Genomic DNA, 19,212 nt, shown 5'->3' with positions numbered 1-19,212 from the left:
AGTCTCTCCTGCTGTCTCCGCATTACAAAGACAGTAGGCCTCTGCCTACACCCTCCTATTTCCTGGGCTTCAACACAGCCAGTTGTAGTTCGGAAGTGCCGTCCACACGGAAAGAGATACTTGCTCCCGTGTCTCAGTGGGGTTCAGTAACGTCAGCTGATCCCCTGCTGTGTGGATGGCAGTCTCTCCTGCTGTCACCTCATTCAAAATTCAGTAGGCCTCTGCCTACACCCTCCTATTTCCTGGGCTTCAACACAGCCAGTTGTAGTTCGGAAGTGCCGTCCACACGGAAAGAGACACTTGCTCCCGTGTCTCAGTGGGGTTCAGTAACGTCAGCTGATCCCCTGCTGTGTGGATGGCAGTCTCTCCTGCTGTAAACTCATTCAAAATTCAGTAGGCCTCTGCCTACACCCTCCTATTTCCTGGGCTTCAACACAGCCAGTTGTAGTTCGGAAGTGCCGTCCACACGGAAAGAGATACTTGCTCCCGTGTCTCAGTGGGGTTCAGTAACGTCAGCTGATCCCCTGCTGTGTGGATGGCAGTCTCTCCTGCTGTCACCTCATTCAAAATTCAGTAGGCCTCTGCCTACACCCTCCTATTTCCTGGGCTTCAACACAGCCAGTTGTAGTTCGGAAGTGCCGTCCACACGGAAAGAGATACTTGCTCCCGTGTCTCAGTGGGGTTCAGTAACGTCAGCTGATCCTCTGCTGTGTGGATGGCAGTCTCTCCTGCTGTAAACTCATTCAAAATACAGTAGGCCTCTGCCTACACCCTCCTATTTCCTGGGCTTCAACACAGCCAGTTGTAGTTCGGAAGTGCCGTCCACACGGAAAGAGACACTTGCTCCCGTGTCTCAGTGGGGTTCAGTAACGTTAGCTGATCCCCTGCTGTGTGGATGGCAGTCTCTCCTGCTGTAAACTCATTCAAAATACAGTAGGCCTCTGCCTACACCCTCCTATTTCCTGGGCTTCAACACAGCCAGTTGTAGTTCGGAAGTGCCGTCCACACGGAAAGAGACACTTGCTCCCGTGTCTCAGTGGGGTTCAGTAACGTCAGCTGATCCCCTGCTGTGTGGATGGCAGTCTCTCCTGCTGTAAACTCATTCAAAATACAGTAGGCCTCTGCCTACACCCTCCTATTTCCTGGGCTTCAACACAGCCAGTTGTAGTTCGGAAGTGCCGTCCACACGGAAAGAGACACTTGCTCCCGTGTCTCAGTGGGGTTCAGTAACGTCAGCTGATCCCCTGCTGTGTGGATGGCAGTCTCTCCTGCTGTAAACTCATTCAAAATACAGTAGGCCTCTGCCTACACCCTCCTATTTCCTGGGCTTCAACACAGCCAGTTGTAGTTCGGAAGTGCCGTCCACACGGAAAGAGATACTTGCTCCCGTGTCTCAGTGGGGTTCAGTAACGTCAGCTGATCCCCTGCTGTGTGGATGGCAGTCTCTCCTGCTGTAAACTCATTCAAAATACAGTAGGCCTCTGCCTACACCCTCCTATTTCCTGGGCTTCAACACAGCCAGTTGTAGTTCGGAAGTGCCGTCCACACGGAAAGAGATACTTGCTCCCGTGTCTCAGTGGGGTTCAGTAACGTCAGCTGATCCCCTGCTGTGTGGATGGCAGTCTCTCCTGCTGTCACCTCATTCAAAATTCAGTAGGCCTCTGCCTACACCCTCCTATTTCCTGGGCTTCAACACAGCCAGTTGTAGTTCGGAAGTGCCGTCCACACGGAAAGAGACACTTGCTCCCGTGTCTCAGTGGGGTTCAGTAACGTCAGCTGATCCCCTGCTGTGTGGATGGCAGTCTCTCCTGCTGTAAACTCATTCAAAATACAGTAGGCCTCTGCCTACACCCTCCTATTTCCTGGGCTTCAACACAGCCAGTTGTAGTTCGGAAGTGCCGTCCACACGGAAAGAGACACTTGCTCCCGTGTCTCAGTGGGGTTCAGTAACGTCAGCTGATCCCCTGCTGTGTGGATGGCAGTCTCTCCTGCTGTCACCTCATTCAAAATTCAGTAGGCCTCTGCCTACACCCTCCTATTTCCTGGGCTTCAACACAGCCAGTTGTAGTTCGGAAGTGCCGTCCACACGGAAAGAGATACTTGCTCCCGTGTCTCAGTGGGGTTCAGTAACGTCAGCTGATCCCCTGCTGTGTGGATGGCAGTCTCTCCTGCTGTAAACTCATTCAAAATACAGTAGGCCTCTGCCTACACCCTCCTATTTCCTGGGCTTCAACACAGCCAGTTGTAGTTCGGAAGTGCCGTCCACACGGAAAGAGATACTTGCTCCCGTGTCTCAGTGGGGTTCAGTAACGTCAGCTGATCCCCTGCTGTGTGGATGGCAGTCTCTCCTGCTGTAAACTCATTCAAAATACAGTAGGCCTCTGCCTACACCCTCCTATTTCCTGGGCTTCAACACAGCCAGTTGTAGTTCGGAAGTGCCGTCCACACGGAAAGAGATACTTGCTCCCGTGTCTCAGTGGGGTTCAGTAATGTCAGCTGATCCCCTGCTGTGTGGATGGCAAAGTCTCCTGCTGCCTACACAGTCGTACAGTTCGTCCCATTATCGGAATGTGGACAGAGCAGGCGACATTGCCGGACACACATCAGGGGATTAACTGACCGGACTGAACACCTGTAACACAGGAACAAGTGTGGATTGTGCAGACGCCACTTCGGAGCTGTAACTGGCGGGGTTGGAGGACAGGGGAAATACGAAAATCAGTGAATCCACAGGCCTAAGTGGAGCTTGGTTCAAATTAGTAGTCTACAACCGATCTTAAAATTTCTTCAATGCAGCCTAAGCCTGCTCCGTGCTTGTCCCTGGGCTTCAACACAGCCAGTTGTTGCTCGGAAGCGCCGTCTTCACAGAGTAAAACACTAGCTCCTGTGTTTGTGGGGTTCAGTAACGTCAGCTGTTCCCCTGCTGTTTTGATGGCAATCTGTCCTGCTGCCTCCCAATTGACAGCACATCAGGCCTCAGCCTGCTAAGTGCTTGTCCTGGGCTCCAACATCGCCAGTTGCTGCTCATAACTGACTTTGGCACGGGTACTCCCTCCTGCCCAGCTTGGTTCCAGCCCTGCCTGCTGTTTCCGGGAAGTGTCAATGTCAGTTTGCCACCCCAAGTTGCCATGTCGTGTTGCGGTTGGGTTAGCCGAGGCTAGGGTGCCAGCAGTTTAGGTGCTTCCTATGTGGACTGCGGGTTCTGGTAAGAAAGGTTTGTTCCATAGTGCCAGTAGGACAAGCACCCCCTGTAGGACTGTGTGATTCGGTAACTGCGGCCAGCTTGCGGCATGCCAACTTTGCTTTTCAGGGGTAACTTCTGATACCCCTCCGGGTTCCAGCACCGTCAGCTGGTTCTCATCAGAGCCTTTGGCCTAGGTGCCTCCATCTCGGTATCCGAGTTCCAGCAACGTCTGCTGGTCCTTGGTAGTGCTTTGTAGCACAGGTACCTCCTGCTTAGTAACCGGGTTCCAGCACCGTCAGCTGGTCCTCGGTTGTGCCATTGGCTCTTATTCCTTCTGCTGCCCCTCCGGGTGCCAGCACTGTCAGCTGGTCCTCGCTATTTCCATTTGCTCTTGCAGCTTATGCTACCCCTCCGGGTTCCAGCACCGTCAGCTGGTTCTCGTCAGAGCCTTTGGCCTAGGTGCCTCCATCTCGGTATCCGAGTTCCGGCAACGTCTGCTGGTCCTTGGTAGTGCTTTGTAGCACAGGTACCTCCTGCTTAGTAACCGGGTTCCAGCACCGTCAGCTGGTCCTCGGTTGTGCCATTGGCTCTTATTCCTTCTGCTGCCCCTCCGGGTGCCAGCACTGTCAGCTGGTCCTCGCTATTTCCATTTGCTCTTGCAGCTTATGCTACCCCTCCGGGTTCCAGCACCGTCAGCTGGTTCTCGTCAGAGCCTTTGGCCTAGGTGCCTCCATCTCGGTATCCGAGTTCCGGCAACGTCTGCTGGTCCTTGGTAGTGCTTTGTAGCACAGGTACCTCCTGCTTAGTAACCGGGTTCCAGCACCGTCAGCTGGTCCTCGGTAGTGCCATTGGCTCTTGTTCCTTCTGCTGCCCCTCCGGGTGCCAGTACCGTCAGCTGGTTCAAGAGGACAAAGAACAGGAAGACAACCACCAAGATGCAGAACAACAAGAGAGAGAAGACAAAGAAGCATAAAAAAAACAAAGCAGAAGAACATTAAGCATAAGACTAATACTCTGAGCAAATGATATTATCTTATTTATAAGCAGAAGAAGACTAAGCAGTGTATGGGGGTGAGTCCGTTCCTCCTCGTGGTGCCCCTGGAAAAGGCCTGCTTCTGCAGGCCAAACTGAACGCGGACAAATCCTGTTGTAAATCTTTTGTGACAGGCAGAACGGAAGGTGTAAACTTCTAACTTTTCTAGATAACAACTACAGGAATGCCTGACACAAACAAGAATATGATGAAGAAGAATAGGAAGAAGATGAAGAAGCTGAATATGTAGAATAATAATTGTTGAATAAGAAGAATATGAAGAATGTAAGAAAAGGAAGAAGAAGAAGAAGAAGAAGAAGAAGAAGAAGAAGAAGAAGAAGAATGTAAAAAAAGGAAGTAGAAGAAGAAGAAGAAGAATGTAAAAAAAGGAATAAGAAGAAGAATGTAAAAAAAGGAAGTAGAAGAAGAAGAAGAAGAATGTAAAAAAAGGAAGTAGAAGAAGAAGAAGAAGAATGTAAAAAAAGGAAGTAGAAGAAGAAGACATACATGTCTGGCAAAATATAAATGAGGCTAACATAGTCAATATCTTTGTAACTCCTAACATCTTTAAAAAAAAAAGTTTAATTCCTGCTATTCCATTTGATTGGGCTAAACCTCTATGGCTTTAATGTCTCCTCCACCTCCCACAATACATTCTACATTATTCTTAGTTGTTTTTCTTCATGTAGAATTAACCTACAAGGAAAGAAAGGGTTTTTTTTAATTCCGATATTTTGGCCCCATTGACTTGCATTGGTTCCCGGTATCGGAATCGGCGATACCGATACTTTTTTTTAAGATCGGCCGATCCATTCCGATCCGATATTTTCAAGTATCGGCTGGTATCGCTCAACTCTAGTCGCAATATAACTGCTGATAATTGGTTTTCAAATTGTGATCTTATTGATTATCTAAAAATGCAGAAGCTTTCATATGTCGGAAGTGTAAGAAAAAATAAAAAAGAATTGCCGCCACAGCTTGTTACTGTGACAGGGAGAAAACAGTACAGCAGTATGTTTGCATTCCATGATGGAAAGGTTTTGGTGTCCTATGTACCACGCGAAAAAAAAAATGTACTTCTTCTCTCAACGCTTCATAATGATGATGCCATCGATCCTAAATCTGAAGCACAACAAAAACCAGAGATTATTACATTTTATAATGAAACCAAAGGGGGTGTTGATACAGCTGATCAGATGTGCTCAACTTTCAGCGTCAGCAGAAACACCAAGCGCTGGCCAATGGTATAAATTCACAAATCATTTACCTTGAAAACCAGCTTGAACCACTCCGTAGACGATTGTACCTGAAAAAATTGGCCCATGAACTAATGCTTGGAGAGCTACCCAGGAGAAGTATGAAAACCATCAGTATCCCCTCTGGCCTTCAAGTAAGGCTCAAAAGATTCCGCCCAGATATTGATACTGAAAATCCAACACCTGTACCACCTCCCAAAAGAAGGAGATGCACCACCTGCACCATGGAAAGCGGGAACAGAAGGCTTTCTAATTATGAATGTCTCAAATGTCATCATGCAATCTGCCTGACACATGCAAAAATGTATTGCAATTCTTGCTCTTTGCTCTGCAAATGTGTTTTTTCTGGGGAACCTTCAGGATCTAATTCAGATTAATTCTGTGTGTAATATTATTCTAGGTGCCTAGAAAATGTTTTTGTGCCAAAACTTTCTCTTTTTAATAACCGTTACTTGATATCATTGGGGGCTATTTGGTGGAAGTTTTGAAATTTGTGTATATCAAAGTGATTACTTTTATGTTGAGTAAATGGGTTTGTTTTGCACTTGATAATGTGTAGTCTCTTTTATTACATCCCTATGAAGGTCTCTGATCACTTTTAGATCACTGAAATTGAGAAAATTAGATATTCTAGGCATTTTTCTAGCCTGCGCTTGACAGGCACATTGTTCCATTAAGAGTTAGTGCGAATTGTTCCTGACGGAGGGTTAAAAAAATTAAATCTACGTATAGTTTTTGTTAGTCACAGACGCTCTCCCAGTATGTATTTGACCGTAATACAACAAGCAGATATACGGTACTGTATCAGAAGTGTACAGCTGGATACGTTTTTTGTGTAACTAACAAACTCCGTATATGTCTTTACGGAGTGTCACACACACACCCTGACTCTGTATAGATGTGACTGTAATGCGAACAGCAGATATACAATACTGTTTGCAGCTCAATACGGTGCAGGTCTGGAAAAATGGAAAATCTCGTTTTTTTTTTTTTCCAGAAAAACACACAGCTTGTATTTGTCCGTGATACCAGCTGGTACACGGTAGTGTGTGAGGAGCGTACACCGCTATCCGGTGTCTGTATGGAAGATTGTAAATCTCAGGCAATGTTTATATGAAGTGTCACACGCTGTCTCTGTATAGTTTGGACCGTGATCAAACAGCAGATATACTAAACTGTTTGCAAAGCCGACAGTTCTATACGGTGTAGGTCTGGAAAACTGGCAAATCGCCTCGGCTTGTTTTTCCAGAGTCACACACAGATAGCTTGTATTTGTCCGTGATCCCAGCCGGTACACGGTAGTGTGTGAGGAGCGTCCACCGCTATACGGTGTGTGAAAAAATGAATGCTTGGTAAATGAGCAGAACAAAATAATAAAAGTTGGAGTGCTTTGAAAAAAGCAGTTTGAACAGCAGTGTGCACACAGCAATGCAGCTGTCAGGTAGCCTTAAAAGGCAGCCTAATCACCACCAGCGCTGCTGCACACAACAAAAATCCTCCCCTTTCACTGCACACTAACTGTACAGTGAAAAGCGCTAGCAGCAAAAGCTATTTTTTTTCTTCTTCCCTGCCTAACGCTCTCCCTATTCAGCATCAGTAGCAGCACCACTCCCTATTGTAAGATCGGCAGAAGTAAGATGGCGGTCGGCGGTCACGGCCTTTTATAGCCCCTGTGACGCCACACAAAGCCAGCCAATCACTTCAATGCCCTTCTCTAAGATGGTGGTGGCCGCTGCACATGTCATCGCGTTTGACCACAGTGTGCGTCCTCCATCATTGGCTGAAAAAAGGCGCTGGAAGCATCATTTGAAACGCGACTTTGGAGCGCGGATCGGCGACCTCATGGCCGGCCTCACGCTATGATTGGGTTTCGTTTCCTGAAACTCGACTTTGGCGATTTTTGATTTTGACCGACTTGTTTCGCTCAACTCTAATCAGCACAATTTTGGAAACATAATTTTTTTAGGATGCTATAAAGGTTCAAAGTTGACCAGAAATTTCTCCTTTTTCCAACATAGTTTAAAAACCACGTCACATTTAAAGTGAGTTTGGGGGGGTCTATATGACAGAAATTACCCAAACATGACACCATTCTAATAACTGCACCACTCAAGATGCCCAAAGCCACATTCAATAAGTTTATTAACCTTTCAGGTGCTTCATGAGAACTAAAGCAATGTGGATGGAAAAAATGAAGATTTTACATTTTTCGCAAAAAATTCACTTTAAAACCAAACTTTTTTATTTTAACAAGGGTATCAGGTGAAAATGTACACAACATTTGTTGTGTAATTTCTCCTGAGTAGGCTCTTACCCCATATGTAGGGAAAAGCCACTGACTGGGTTCATGGCTGGGCTCAGAAGGGAGGGAGCACCCTTTGACTTTTTGAATGCAAAATTGCCTGGAATCAACCCTAACCCTAGCCCAACCCTAATCCTAGTTATAATCCCAACTATAATCCCAATCATAACACTCTAACCCTTGCCGCAACCCTAACCCCAACCCAAACCCTAGCTCAACCCTAACCCCAACCTTAACTCTAACCCTAGCCAACCCTAACCCTAGCTATAACTCCAACTATAACCCCAACCATAATCCTAACCACAGCCCCAACCCTAACCCTAGCTATAACCCTTACTATAAGCCCAACCATAATCCGAACTTTAATGAAAAAATGGAAATAAATACTTATTTTTATTATTTTTACCTAACTAAGGGAGTGAGAAAAAAGAGGGGGGGTTGATTTACTATTCTTTTTCATTTTGATCACTGTGATAGGGTCTATCACTGAGATCAAAATTAACTAACTGGAGAAACATCCTATTGTTGCTGGTAGTCGGCCGGCAGATCTCGGCGGGCACACTGCTCATGCGCCCATCATTTTTTTCCAGGACAAAGATGCAAGGGGACATCACAGGGGATGCCGGAGTGCCGGAGGAACTGGGGGGGATCGGGGGGACCCCGTTTCTTTCTCCTTTGATGTGCTAGATCACATCAGAGGAGAGAGAAATAAAAGAGAAATCTGCCTTTCTTTGTGGTCGCCGTTTGTCTTTGAATAATGGTGATTGCACCTCTGGGGTCGGTAAAAAATCATGTTCTCCGGGGTCTCAACTACCCCCAGTAGTCGAGACCTTGGAGAAATTCCAACATTGGGGCGTGCAATACACTTATTTCTCAGCCCGTTAAAAAGCGGATCGAAGGAATAAGTACCCTTAACTGCTGCCGTTAAAAGGCGTATCAGTTGTCGTTAAGGGGTCAGTAAAAAATTCCTTTATTTTTGCCCCAGTTCCTTATTAATGTTTAGAAAAATAATAAAGGAATTCACATGAAGGTAGACAGCTTATGGCCGTGATTCATCATAACTGGTATTCTCACATTGATCATTAACTTTGCACTCCTCTTAATGTGTCAGACATGCAAAGAGACTCCGCTCACACAATAAAGACTCTTCTTTAGAGATAAGCAAACATGTTCGGAAAACGTTCGACAATCTCAAATTCGGCACTAACCTAGCACATTTGGATTTGTGTTTCCCGAGCATCTTTGCTTAAAGTCGGCAAAATTCGGTCACAGTTTAGTAAATCATCGCGTTTCCATTAATGCTTTTGCATGACTTTGGCTAGGATAGTGGTGCTGTATGATGATGCATCTGATGAAGGGAGGGGTTATGGAGGGGTTAAAGGAGTGTCTGAGGAGATTACAGGAGCTGTGCACCCATTTTTTCTCTTTATTTTATGTGTGTTGATTGTGGCAAACAATCAGGGAGCAGGAACCATCCACAACGTCGTGACACAAAGTCTTCTGTGATTGGTTGCCAAAGTCATATAAAATCAGACATCTCTTTTTCTGGCACCATTTGCTCAGTGTCAAAGTGCAGAGAGGCTTCTTCTCTGCTAGAGCTGGTGCTGCTGAAAGTTAATTTGCCCTGTGTGAAATCGATCTTGCAGCATCAAAGTAGATTGTGCAAATGCTGTGTGGCAGTCTCTGGAAGCCCCATCAGCTACTCCACATCGTTTGTGCTAAAACTGTGTTTCAGTGACAACTGAAAATGACAGATTTCCAAGTAAAAGTCTTAAGGCCTGCTTTAGTCGTGCAGCCATAAGGCCTGATTAGCTACTCCAAATCATTTGTGCTAAAACTGTATTTCACTGGCAAATCAGAAGGCCATATTTCCACTTAGAAATTGTTAGGCCTGTGAGGCAGTGACTGGTGTTACATGTGAGGGTCACTGTATGGTCCCCCCAGGATGCGCATGGAGGCATAAAGAGGACATGAGAGGGCATTGCAGTCACAGGCTTAGCTGTGGTTGCAATTTAGACTAAAATGAGTATAGGTCTTGTACATGCTAGTTGCCCAAGGCAGATTTAGGGAAAACCTGCTCTGTGTTTGTGTTTTGAAACAGACTGCAATATGGTAGTGTTGCAGTCCTGGTCTGGGTTTTCCATGTGGCTGAAGGCCACAGGATGCTAGTTACAAAACCCTGCAGTATAGAGTTTGAGTGAGTCAGGTTCAGGGTCAGTCTGATGTTTGCTAGAGTGCAGAGCAGTCTGCTCTGCACAGCTTCACCTGCGTGAGGCAACACAGGCTAGCAGAGCCAAACGGCCAAGGCAACTTAATAGCCTGGCACCCACAGCGTGCATAGCGGTGCAGTCACCCACAGCAACAAGTCAGCGTAGGACTGGCGTGCTAAGTGACTGTAAACTGGAGGATATAGTTCCCGGCTGCGATCCGGAGGATTTTGTATACTGTGTAATGCTGTGAGTAGAACATTAACACGGTGGTGCAGTCGCCCATGGCAACTGGTCTCAGGTGGTGGACTGGCATGTTTAGTGACTGTAATACAGATGATATGTTTCCCGGCTGCGATCTGGAGGATAATGTGTGCTGTGTTTATTTGAGTTGAACATTAAAAGGACGTTTTGCTTTGAACTTTGCTGGGTCACTGACTCATAACTACACAGGGTACTACCGCTGCACTACAGGCCGAATATACTGGTGCAGCCACTAGGCACAGTTAGCTACTCCACTTCATTTGCGCTAAAACTGTGTTTCAGTAACAAATAAGAAGGCTATATTTCCACTTAAAAATCATTAGGCATAACAGTGTTGTTCAGGCACACTATCTCAGAAAATAAATAGTGATTGTTCATTTAGTGACAGGTGACTGGCAGCTGTGGACTTAAGGTTGTGAAACTGCAGGTTACAAAAGGGGAAGGCTACTTACAAAACGAGTGGGAAAAACCGAGGTCATGGTGGAATGGGGAAGAGGCTTGGTGTTAGACGTGTAGTTGAGTTAGATGTTAATGTGAATGAATGCCCAACTCCGTCTCATCCTATCCAAAGACCATTGAAAACATCTGTTACTGGCCAGCCTACTCAACTCCCTTTCTATGGCAGCTGCACAGCTGTACGTAGAAGAGCATGTGCTTCAGTGGAAGGCAAGCGCTGTATAAAGTGGTCTCTCTTTCATTTCCTCCACCTTTATATCCAACAAAGTACAATACTCAGAGATGGCACCCTAATCACCCTGGCTTCCTCCACATCAAAAACTTCCAAATGCCCAACTGACTGTGGGGAGCCTCAGATGGGCCATTCTGAAGAACTGTATACACATTCTATTCCATGGGCATCAAATGGCCTGCTCCTAAGAATCACAGAATCTGAAGGAGGAAAGCATGTGGACTGTGCCCAAAATTTTTTCATGTTAGATATGGGGCCAGACAAAGTAGGGTCCGAGCAGAATCCAAACCTTCACACCAGATGTCAAAACACCAAGGATGGAGTTGATCCTGATTAGACTCAGATATCAGAGGTGCACGCAGAGTGTACTGTGGTGTCAGGACAGGAAGAGGAGGGGGTTACTCTCAAGTTGAGGAGTGTGATAACACAGAGGATGATGATGAGGTTGTAGATCCCACTTGATGTTAACTAAGAGGTTTGCAGCTGAGTAGCTCAACAGAGGAGATGGAGGAGGTTACATTGCAGCTTCCCACACAGACACAAAGTGATGCAACCTCAACAAGCACTCCATCCTCATTCCCAACTCTTCCAGTGGTCAGTATCGGTCATGAGTGTGCAGTTCACAGGGGCGGCAAAGGTTACCTAGCATGGACATTCTTTGAGACCGCAAAAGAATGTTCAACACAATTGATCTGTCAAATTTGCAAATAAAAGCTCAGTAGAGGGAAACATTGCAATCATTTGACAACTACATATATGAACCAGCACATGCATGATCAACATGCCTTAGTGTGGGAATCTCACTGTGCTAAAATGTGGACTAGCAGAACTCACCAACCACTGGCCACCCCACCAACCCCAACTGTTGCTTCTTCCGCCTCCATCATCATTCCAAGTGTTCTCACACAGGTCTCCAGCCACAGAAACTACAATTGTTTTTCCACCACAGTCATGGTGAGTGAGAGCTGGCCAGCTATTATGGAAGTAGACATGACAGCTGCTTTTGTGTCACCTAGCAGAACACATCTTTTTCAATCCACCATAAAATCTCTGCTCACCTCACTCATAGTCCAGCAGTTTGTCCTGTTCTCTCTACTCCGCCCTCTCTCAGCTCAGCAGCCATCTATGAGTTCTGCAGCTATGGTCACATAAAAGAATATTTTCTCCTACATATGGCAAAGCTAAGAGATTGAACTCCACCATCTCCAATCTGTTGGCCACAGAAATGCTGCCTTTCTGCCTGGTGGAGACAGACAGTTTCCAAAAGTTGATGGCTGCAGCAGTTCCCCAGTACAAGTTGCCCAGTCATCATTACTTCTCGATGAAAGCTGTGCATGTGCTAAACCAGCATGTCATTGACAATACCGTCCATTACCTGAAAAAATCTATGTCTGCCAGGGTGCATTTCACCATTGACACCTGGATGAGCAAACATGGGCAGGGGCATTACATTTCACTTTCTGGGCACTGAGTGACTCTGGTGGCTGTGAGGGCAAGCAGTCAAGAGGCTGCTGCACATGTCTTTAAATTCCCAAAGCTTGTGGGGGAAACCTCTGTATCTAACAGTTCCTCCACTGCTTCTGCCCCCTCCAACTCCTTTACTGCATCTACCTGTACCCTCAATCTCTCCATTAAACAGATACACATTCCAACAGTGCAGATAGAATCTTCACCACCTTTGTACTGTGCAGCCATGGCTTACCGCAAGCAGGCAGTGTTTAAATAAATATGACTTTGAAATCGCAGTCACACAGCTCAAGAGTTGTGGACAGGTATCCAGGCCAAGTTAAAGCAATGTCTGCCTCCACGAAGCAATAACTGTGCAAGTCTGAAGGCTGCCCTAAGCAGTGGCAACCTCACACACGTACCTTGCATGGCTCGCATCCTCAATTTGATGGTACAACAATTTCCTTGCCACTATACTGGCTTGGATGCACTGCAGCAGAGAGCACGGTCACTGTGTGTTCACTTCCACAGATTAGCGATGTTCTGACACTGTGGAATTACACTGTGCTCATGTTGAAGCAGCTGTGGTAGCAGCGACGAGCCTTGATGCAATATGTCCTTGTGCATAGCTTGAGCCAATGCAATCTGGACGTGGTTCAAATCACGCTTGTGCAGTGGGCAAAGATGAAGGACCTCTGCACCCTTCTGCACAGTTTTAAAATGGCTAATAAGATGGTTACTGCTGACGTTAGCATCATCAGCATCACTATTCTGGAATCTACATGCCGGAGCACACTTTGAGCAGTCTGCGTGAGCAAATGATGGTTCCAGAGGAAGTGTTGACAGCAGAGGTGGATGTGGAAGAGATAACAATATCTCAAATTTAGGGACTGTCATCGCACAGGCGGGTGCCATGAGACAGTGGCTTACAGCGATAAAGAGGGGCTCATGGTACCAGACAAACTGTTAGTGAAGATGCAGGAGGTGAAGAACCAATTTGGAAGGACGAGGTGATTGATGTGCAACAGTCAGGAGATGAAGAGGATAATGATACGCCCTCTGTTGTCCATGATTGGCAGGATGGGACGGAGGAAGCAACCTTGAGTGTTACCCTACCACCAATAAAGCATGGACTTGGACCTCATTGAAGCGCCCAACAAATGAGCGTCTTCTTGCTGCACTATCTTTAGCACGATGTCCGTATTCTCAGAGTTAGAAATACCGCTGATGACTGGATTGTTACTCTGTTAGATCTATGGTACAAGAGTAAGTTTAGCCAGATGCTTTCCCCCATGGAAGAGATGTGCGCATGCTGGAATATCGAAATATGCTTGTAGACAATCTTAAGAATGTTTCACCAAGACAGCAGTAAGGCAAACAGTGTGCATCCCAGTTGTAGACATCCATCCAAATTACCCCATAATTGCCAAAACACTAGCAGCAGCAGCTTTGTAAATGGTATAAGCAATTTCTGTGAGTCATTTCACATTTTTTAGACTAACCCATCCACCAGCAGAACAGAGTACAAGTCTTTCACAATGTGAATGACTGGAAAGTATGGTGCAGGAGTATCTGGAGCTCAATATCAATGCCATCATTGGTGATTTGGACCTTTAAACATTTAGGTCTTCAAAAATGGAAGCGTGACCTTAGCTCGCCTGTCAAGCCTTGAAGGTTTTGTCATGCCTGGTAGCCAGCTTTCTCTCAGAATGTGTCTTCAGCGCTCCTGTGGGGTCCTGATGGATATGCGTATCCAGCTGTCCCCTCAAAGTGTAGACCACCTAAGTTTCAATAAAATGAACAAGTCATGGATCTTTGATGACTTTTTCACCCCAGTCGCAGATTGAGCAGACTAGGCGATGGTGTCATTTTTAGTGTCATGCAATGTTCTTGCGTTATTGCAGTCTGTGCCATCTTTCCATGCCTGCTGTTGCTACTACCGCTGAGGTTACAAACAAATTTTTGAAATATGGAAACTCCAACTTGATTGTCCATCTAGTGGGCTGCCTGTGCTGGAAGGTGTGTCAAAGACGTGTTATCATATTTCAACTCTATGGAAATTGATGCCACTTTAGTGGTGTAAGACAATTATTTTTTGAAATGTGGAGACTTTAAGTTGGGTCTCCATCTGGTGGGTTGTCCATATAAATAGGTCTACCAGACAAGCAGCCCTTCACTTATTTTCAGTTAATTACCTGTGTTACTTTCCTTACATTTTCACTACCAATAACATAGTAACATAGTAATATAGTTTTGAAGGCTGAATGAAGACCTTATGTCCATCTAGTTCAGCCCATTTTTAGTGCAGCTGTTCTGCATTGTTGATCCTGGGGAAGGCAAAAAACCCACAGAGTAGAAGCCAATTTTCTCCATAGGGAAAAATATTCCTTCCCCTAAGCTGGGAAAAGCATCTACCTATAATATTATGCTATTCGCAACCTTCTATACTGTTACTCACAAGAAAAGCATCCATTCCTTTCTTAAATTCATTCAGTGAGTTGGCCATCACCACTTCCTCAGGAAGAGAATTCCAGAGACTCACTGCTCTTATCGTGAAGAACCCTCTTGTATGCTGGTGCAGAAATTGTCTTTCCTCCAAACGAAGAGAATGCCCCCTTGTTCTTGTCACAGTCCTTGGTACAAACAGTTCATTGGAGAGATCTCTGTATTGCCCTCTGATATACTTGTACATATATATTAGGTCTCCCCTTAGTCTTCTCTTTTCTAGAGTAAATAGACCTAATTTTGATAACCTTTCTGGGTATTGTAGTGAACCCTATTTGCTTTGGTGGCAGCTGCCTGACACTGGGCACTCCAATTTAGCTTCTTATTGACTAAGATGCCTAAGTCTTTTTCCATGTCTGATTTCCCCAGCAGTTTCCCATTTAGTAAGTTCTTGTAGCATCTGTTTCTCCTTCCCATGTGCATAACCTTACACTTATCTGTGTTAAACCTCATTTGCCATTTTCAGCCCAATTCTCCCATTTACTCAAATCTGTCTGTAGTTGCAAACTGTCCTCCTTTGTGGTAACTCCCTTACATAGTTTTGTATCATCTGCAAATACTGATATTTTACTGTGTAAGCCATCCACTAGATCATTAATAAATATATTAAATAGTAGGGGGCCCAATACAGACCCCTGTGGTCCCCCACTAGTAACCCTGGCCCAATCTGAGGATGCCCCATTAATACCCACTCTTTGTTTTCTATCACTAAGCCAGCTCCCTACCCATCTACACACATTTTCCCCTAGCCCAAGCTTTCTCCTCTTACTTGCCAATCTTTTATGTGGGACAGTGTCAAATGCTTTAGAGAAGTCAAGATAAATGACATCCAATGATTCTCCTGGGTCCATTTGAGAGCTTACATCCTCATAGAAGCTGATCAGGTTAGTCTGACAGGAGCGATCCTTCATAAATCCATGTTGACATGGAGTTAAACATTTATTAACATTGAGATATTCCATAATGGTATCCCTTAGAAACCCTTCAAAAATTTTACCCACAACAGATGTTAAGCTTACCAGCCTATAGTTTCCAGGTTCCCTTTTACACCTCTTTTTGAATATTGGTACCACATTTGCTTGCCGCCAATCAAAAGGAACAGACCCTGTTTCTATAGAGTCTTTAAATATAAGGAATAGAGGCCTGTCTATCACATTACTTAACTCCCTTAATACCCGAGGGTGAATGCCACCAGGGCCTGGTGATTTGTCAATTTTCATCTTACTAAGGCGGTTCTGCAAGAAACTGCAAGAAACTGATGTTTATGCCACCTGAGTGTGGCTGGAATAAAAAAAAAATTGGAGGTGTTCCATGAGGTATCAGATCTTCCAGCTAAGAAGGCTTACACTGCTCCCTTAACCACCAGGTCCTCATTGAAACTTCAATTCCAAGCTCTAAATGCTGGGATACACCAAGATATTTCATGCATGGCCCATGGCTGACTTGCAGGTTTTACTGTGGGTCAGTTGATCAGTCAACTACCTGTGTTACTATTCTTACATTTTTCTAACAATCTCAGTCTATTAAACTGATGTTTGTGCTATTTGAGTGTGACTGGAATGAAAAAAATTGAAAGTGTTGCATGAGGTATCAGGGCTCCCATCTAGGAAGGCTTACACCGCTTCCTTAACCACCATTATCTCATTGAAAATTTAATTAAAAGCTGTAAATGCTGGGCAAGGCCCTGATAACACAAGCATGGCCCATGGCTGACTGCCCCTGTGCCATTAGCAAATTTCTACAGTGTATCAATTTATGCCACTTTTCCTGGTGTCTGCCTCTAATTTTAGATATTTGGAAAGGCTTTTGTCACCCCTTAATGTATTGTGTGCGTTTGATTTGCCTTTCATTGGATCTAATGGTGTCCGAATACGTTTGTCGAACTGTTCGGCAAACTGTTCGGTGAACGAAGGTCCGTTTTGAGAATCCGAACTGAAGCAAACCTTGAAAGGTTCGCTCATCTCCACTCGTCTTCTTCCACATTCATAGTTGGGAGATCTGTACTTCAGATGAGATATTCAGGTAAAGGTTATTTGGAAAATAGACTTAATCACCTAATTCTCTGTAACGTCTGCAAAATATGGAGATTACCATTATTACAAAAGTATTCAAATAACATTTCTAGTTAAAAAAAATAAAAATAAAAGTTTAGTTACACTAACATAAAAGAATGTGAAAATAACATTTTTAAGGAAAGTTAAAATAAGAACATTTACAATTTGCAAGTAATACCATGCATTAAAAGCATATTCTGATCAAGTGTGACTTATTGTTATGATACATGTTAGATTTTTTTAGATTTTCTTTTTAAATTTAAGTTTTACAGAAGATGAATAAGTGGAATCAATACACATTGATATAAGTTTTATTTAAATATCTTTTGAACTGTCAATTTTAATTTCTGGTAAATTTGATTTCACTCAATATTCCTAAAGATGTAGCACAGTACAAAAAGAAATTCTAGAAATATATCAAAACTTAAATAGTTAAATTCATTATAATTAAAGATGCTATTTGCAAAATTGTATTATCATTGAACATGCAGAAAAAATAAAATAGTAAATGGTTTGCTGGTTTTCACATCTGTTTCTTCTGCTACATAAATCTTTTCTTACGATAAATCAACAGATATTTCATCACCGCAGACTGAATTTCTTTGTTTCTTAGGCTGTATATCATGGGGTTTAGAAGGGGAGTTACTACAATGTAGAGAAGAGAAAATAACTTATTTATAGTCGATGAGCGTCCTTTGTAAGGGGCCATGTAGATTATGAGCATGGAAATATAATAGGTAGAAACAACCACCAAGTGAGAGCTACAAGTCGAGAATGTTTTCTGCCGACCGGAGGTGGAGGAAATTCCAAAAATAGTGATAAAAATGTAAACATAAGTTATAATGACAAATAAAAATGGCAAAATAATTATTGGAAAGCAAAGGATAATCATTTCAATGTCAAGAATAGTCGTTTCTGAGCAAGAAAGCTCTAAAAGTGGGGCATAGTCACAAAAGAAATGGTTGATAACATTCGGCCCACAGAAATCTAAGCCACATACAAGTACAAGTGATATGAGGACTAACATAAAGCTGAGTGCCCAAGATGAGATGATCAGGCTGTATCTGAGTTTGGGACCCATCATTGAGCTATAATGTAGAGGTTTACAGATGGCCAAGTACCGGTCATAAGACATGGCCGTGAGCAAAAAACACTCAGCACTGACTGTTCCTCCGTACAAATAAAATTGGGTTAAACACTCAGTAAAAGGTATAACGCTCCCTTCCCTTAAAATTACATCCAGAAGTTTAGGAACCACACTTGTAACAATGATTATATCCGACAGGGCCAAATGTCCCAGGAAGAAATACATCGGGGAATGGAGATTTTGGCTGGTGGATACCAATAAAATAATCAAAAGGTTTTCACATAAAATCATACAATACATAAGGAGAAGAATAGAAAAAAATGGCAACTTGTAATCCCTCAAATCAGGGAATCCTAATATAAGAAACTCAATAACTATCGTAGAATTGACGTCGTAAATCTGCATCATGAAATGTTACCCGGAGACGCCCTGCGGAGCGCTGTTATTATAGTAAAGCAATGACAAGAGTGTTCCCTGCCCCGGATACAGCAGAAGCAATTGTCAAAATTCAAAGTGGCAGAATCCAAAACCCCTGCATTTTGGAAAATCCAAGAAATTTGATTTGCAACAAGTCTGCCTGGTTTGTGGTGATACCTTGTGGGAAAAAAAGGACAAGAAATAGGAAAAACCCAGTGTGGCTAAACAAAGAATTAAGAGGGACAATTACCAGTAAAAAGAAAGCATTTACAGTAATAAAGCAGGATGGCCTCGCTGAAGCTCTAAAAACTATAGGGAGAAAAATAGTTTATCCACAAAACTAATTACAACTGCCAAAAAGGAAACAGAGAAGCACAAAGGAGAGTAACACTAATCCCAAGCTGTTCTTCAACTATATCAATGGTAAAAGAATCATAAGTGACAGTGTAGGCCCCTTAAAAAATTATAAGGAAAGAATAGTTGTAGATGATGAGGAAAAAGCTAATATATTAAACGCCTTCTTCTCCACGGTATTCATGGTGGAAAATTAAATGCCGAGAGACAAAGAACACCCTATATTAAGGATCACTGATCTAACCCAAGAAGAGGTGCGAAACCAGCTAAATAAGATTAAAATAGATAAATCTCCGGGTCCGGATGGCATACACCCACGAGTACTAAGAGAACTAAGTAATGTAATAGACAAACCATTATTTCTTAAATTTAGAGACGGGGTCTGTTCCACAGGACTGGCACATAGCAAATGTGG

At 44.1% G+C, this 19,212-nt stretch overlaps 1 protein-coding gene across 1 annotated transcript; it reads right to left on the bottom strand.

Annotated features, from left to right (window-relative positions):
- Nucleotides 1-17,480: 17,480 nt before the first annotated feature.
- Nucleotides 17,481-18,431, bottom strand: LOC141050016 (olfactory receptor 11A1-like). The gene has a single exon (XM_073546853.1). The coding sequence runs from the start codon at nucleotides 18,429-18,431 to the stop codon at nucleotides 17,481-17,483; it is 951 nt and encodes a 316-aa protein (XP_073402954.1).
- Between the last annotated feature and the right edge of the window lie 781 nt (nucleotides 18,432-19,212).

This window comes from Dendrobates tinctorius, unplaced genomic scaffold (genome assembly GCF_039654945.1).
Source record: "Dendrobates tinctorius isolate UK_male_01 unplaced genomic scaffold, ASM3965494v1 ptg000151l, whole genome shotgun sequence".
Classification (NCBI taxonomy): domain Eukaryota; kingdom Metazoa; phylum Chordata; class Amphibia; order Anura; family Dendrobatidae; genus Dendrobates; species Dendrobates tinctorius.
The sequence above is the reverse complement of the archived record's forward strand: the minus strand, read 5'-3'. Positions and strand labels throughout refer to the sequence as shown.

Coding starts and splice junctions, on each gene's coding strand:
- LOC141050016 (XM_073546853.1), bottom strand. CDS start 18,431: ATGCAGATTTACGACGTCAATTCTACGATAGTTATTGAGTTTCTTATA.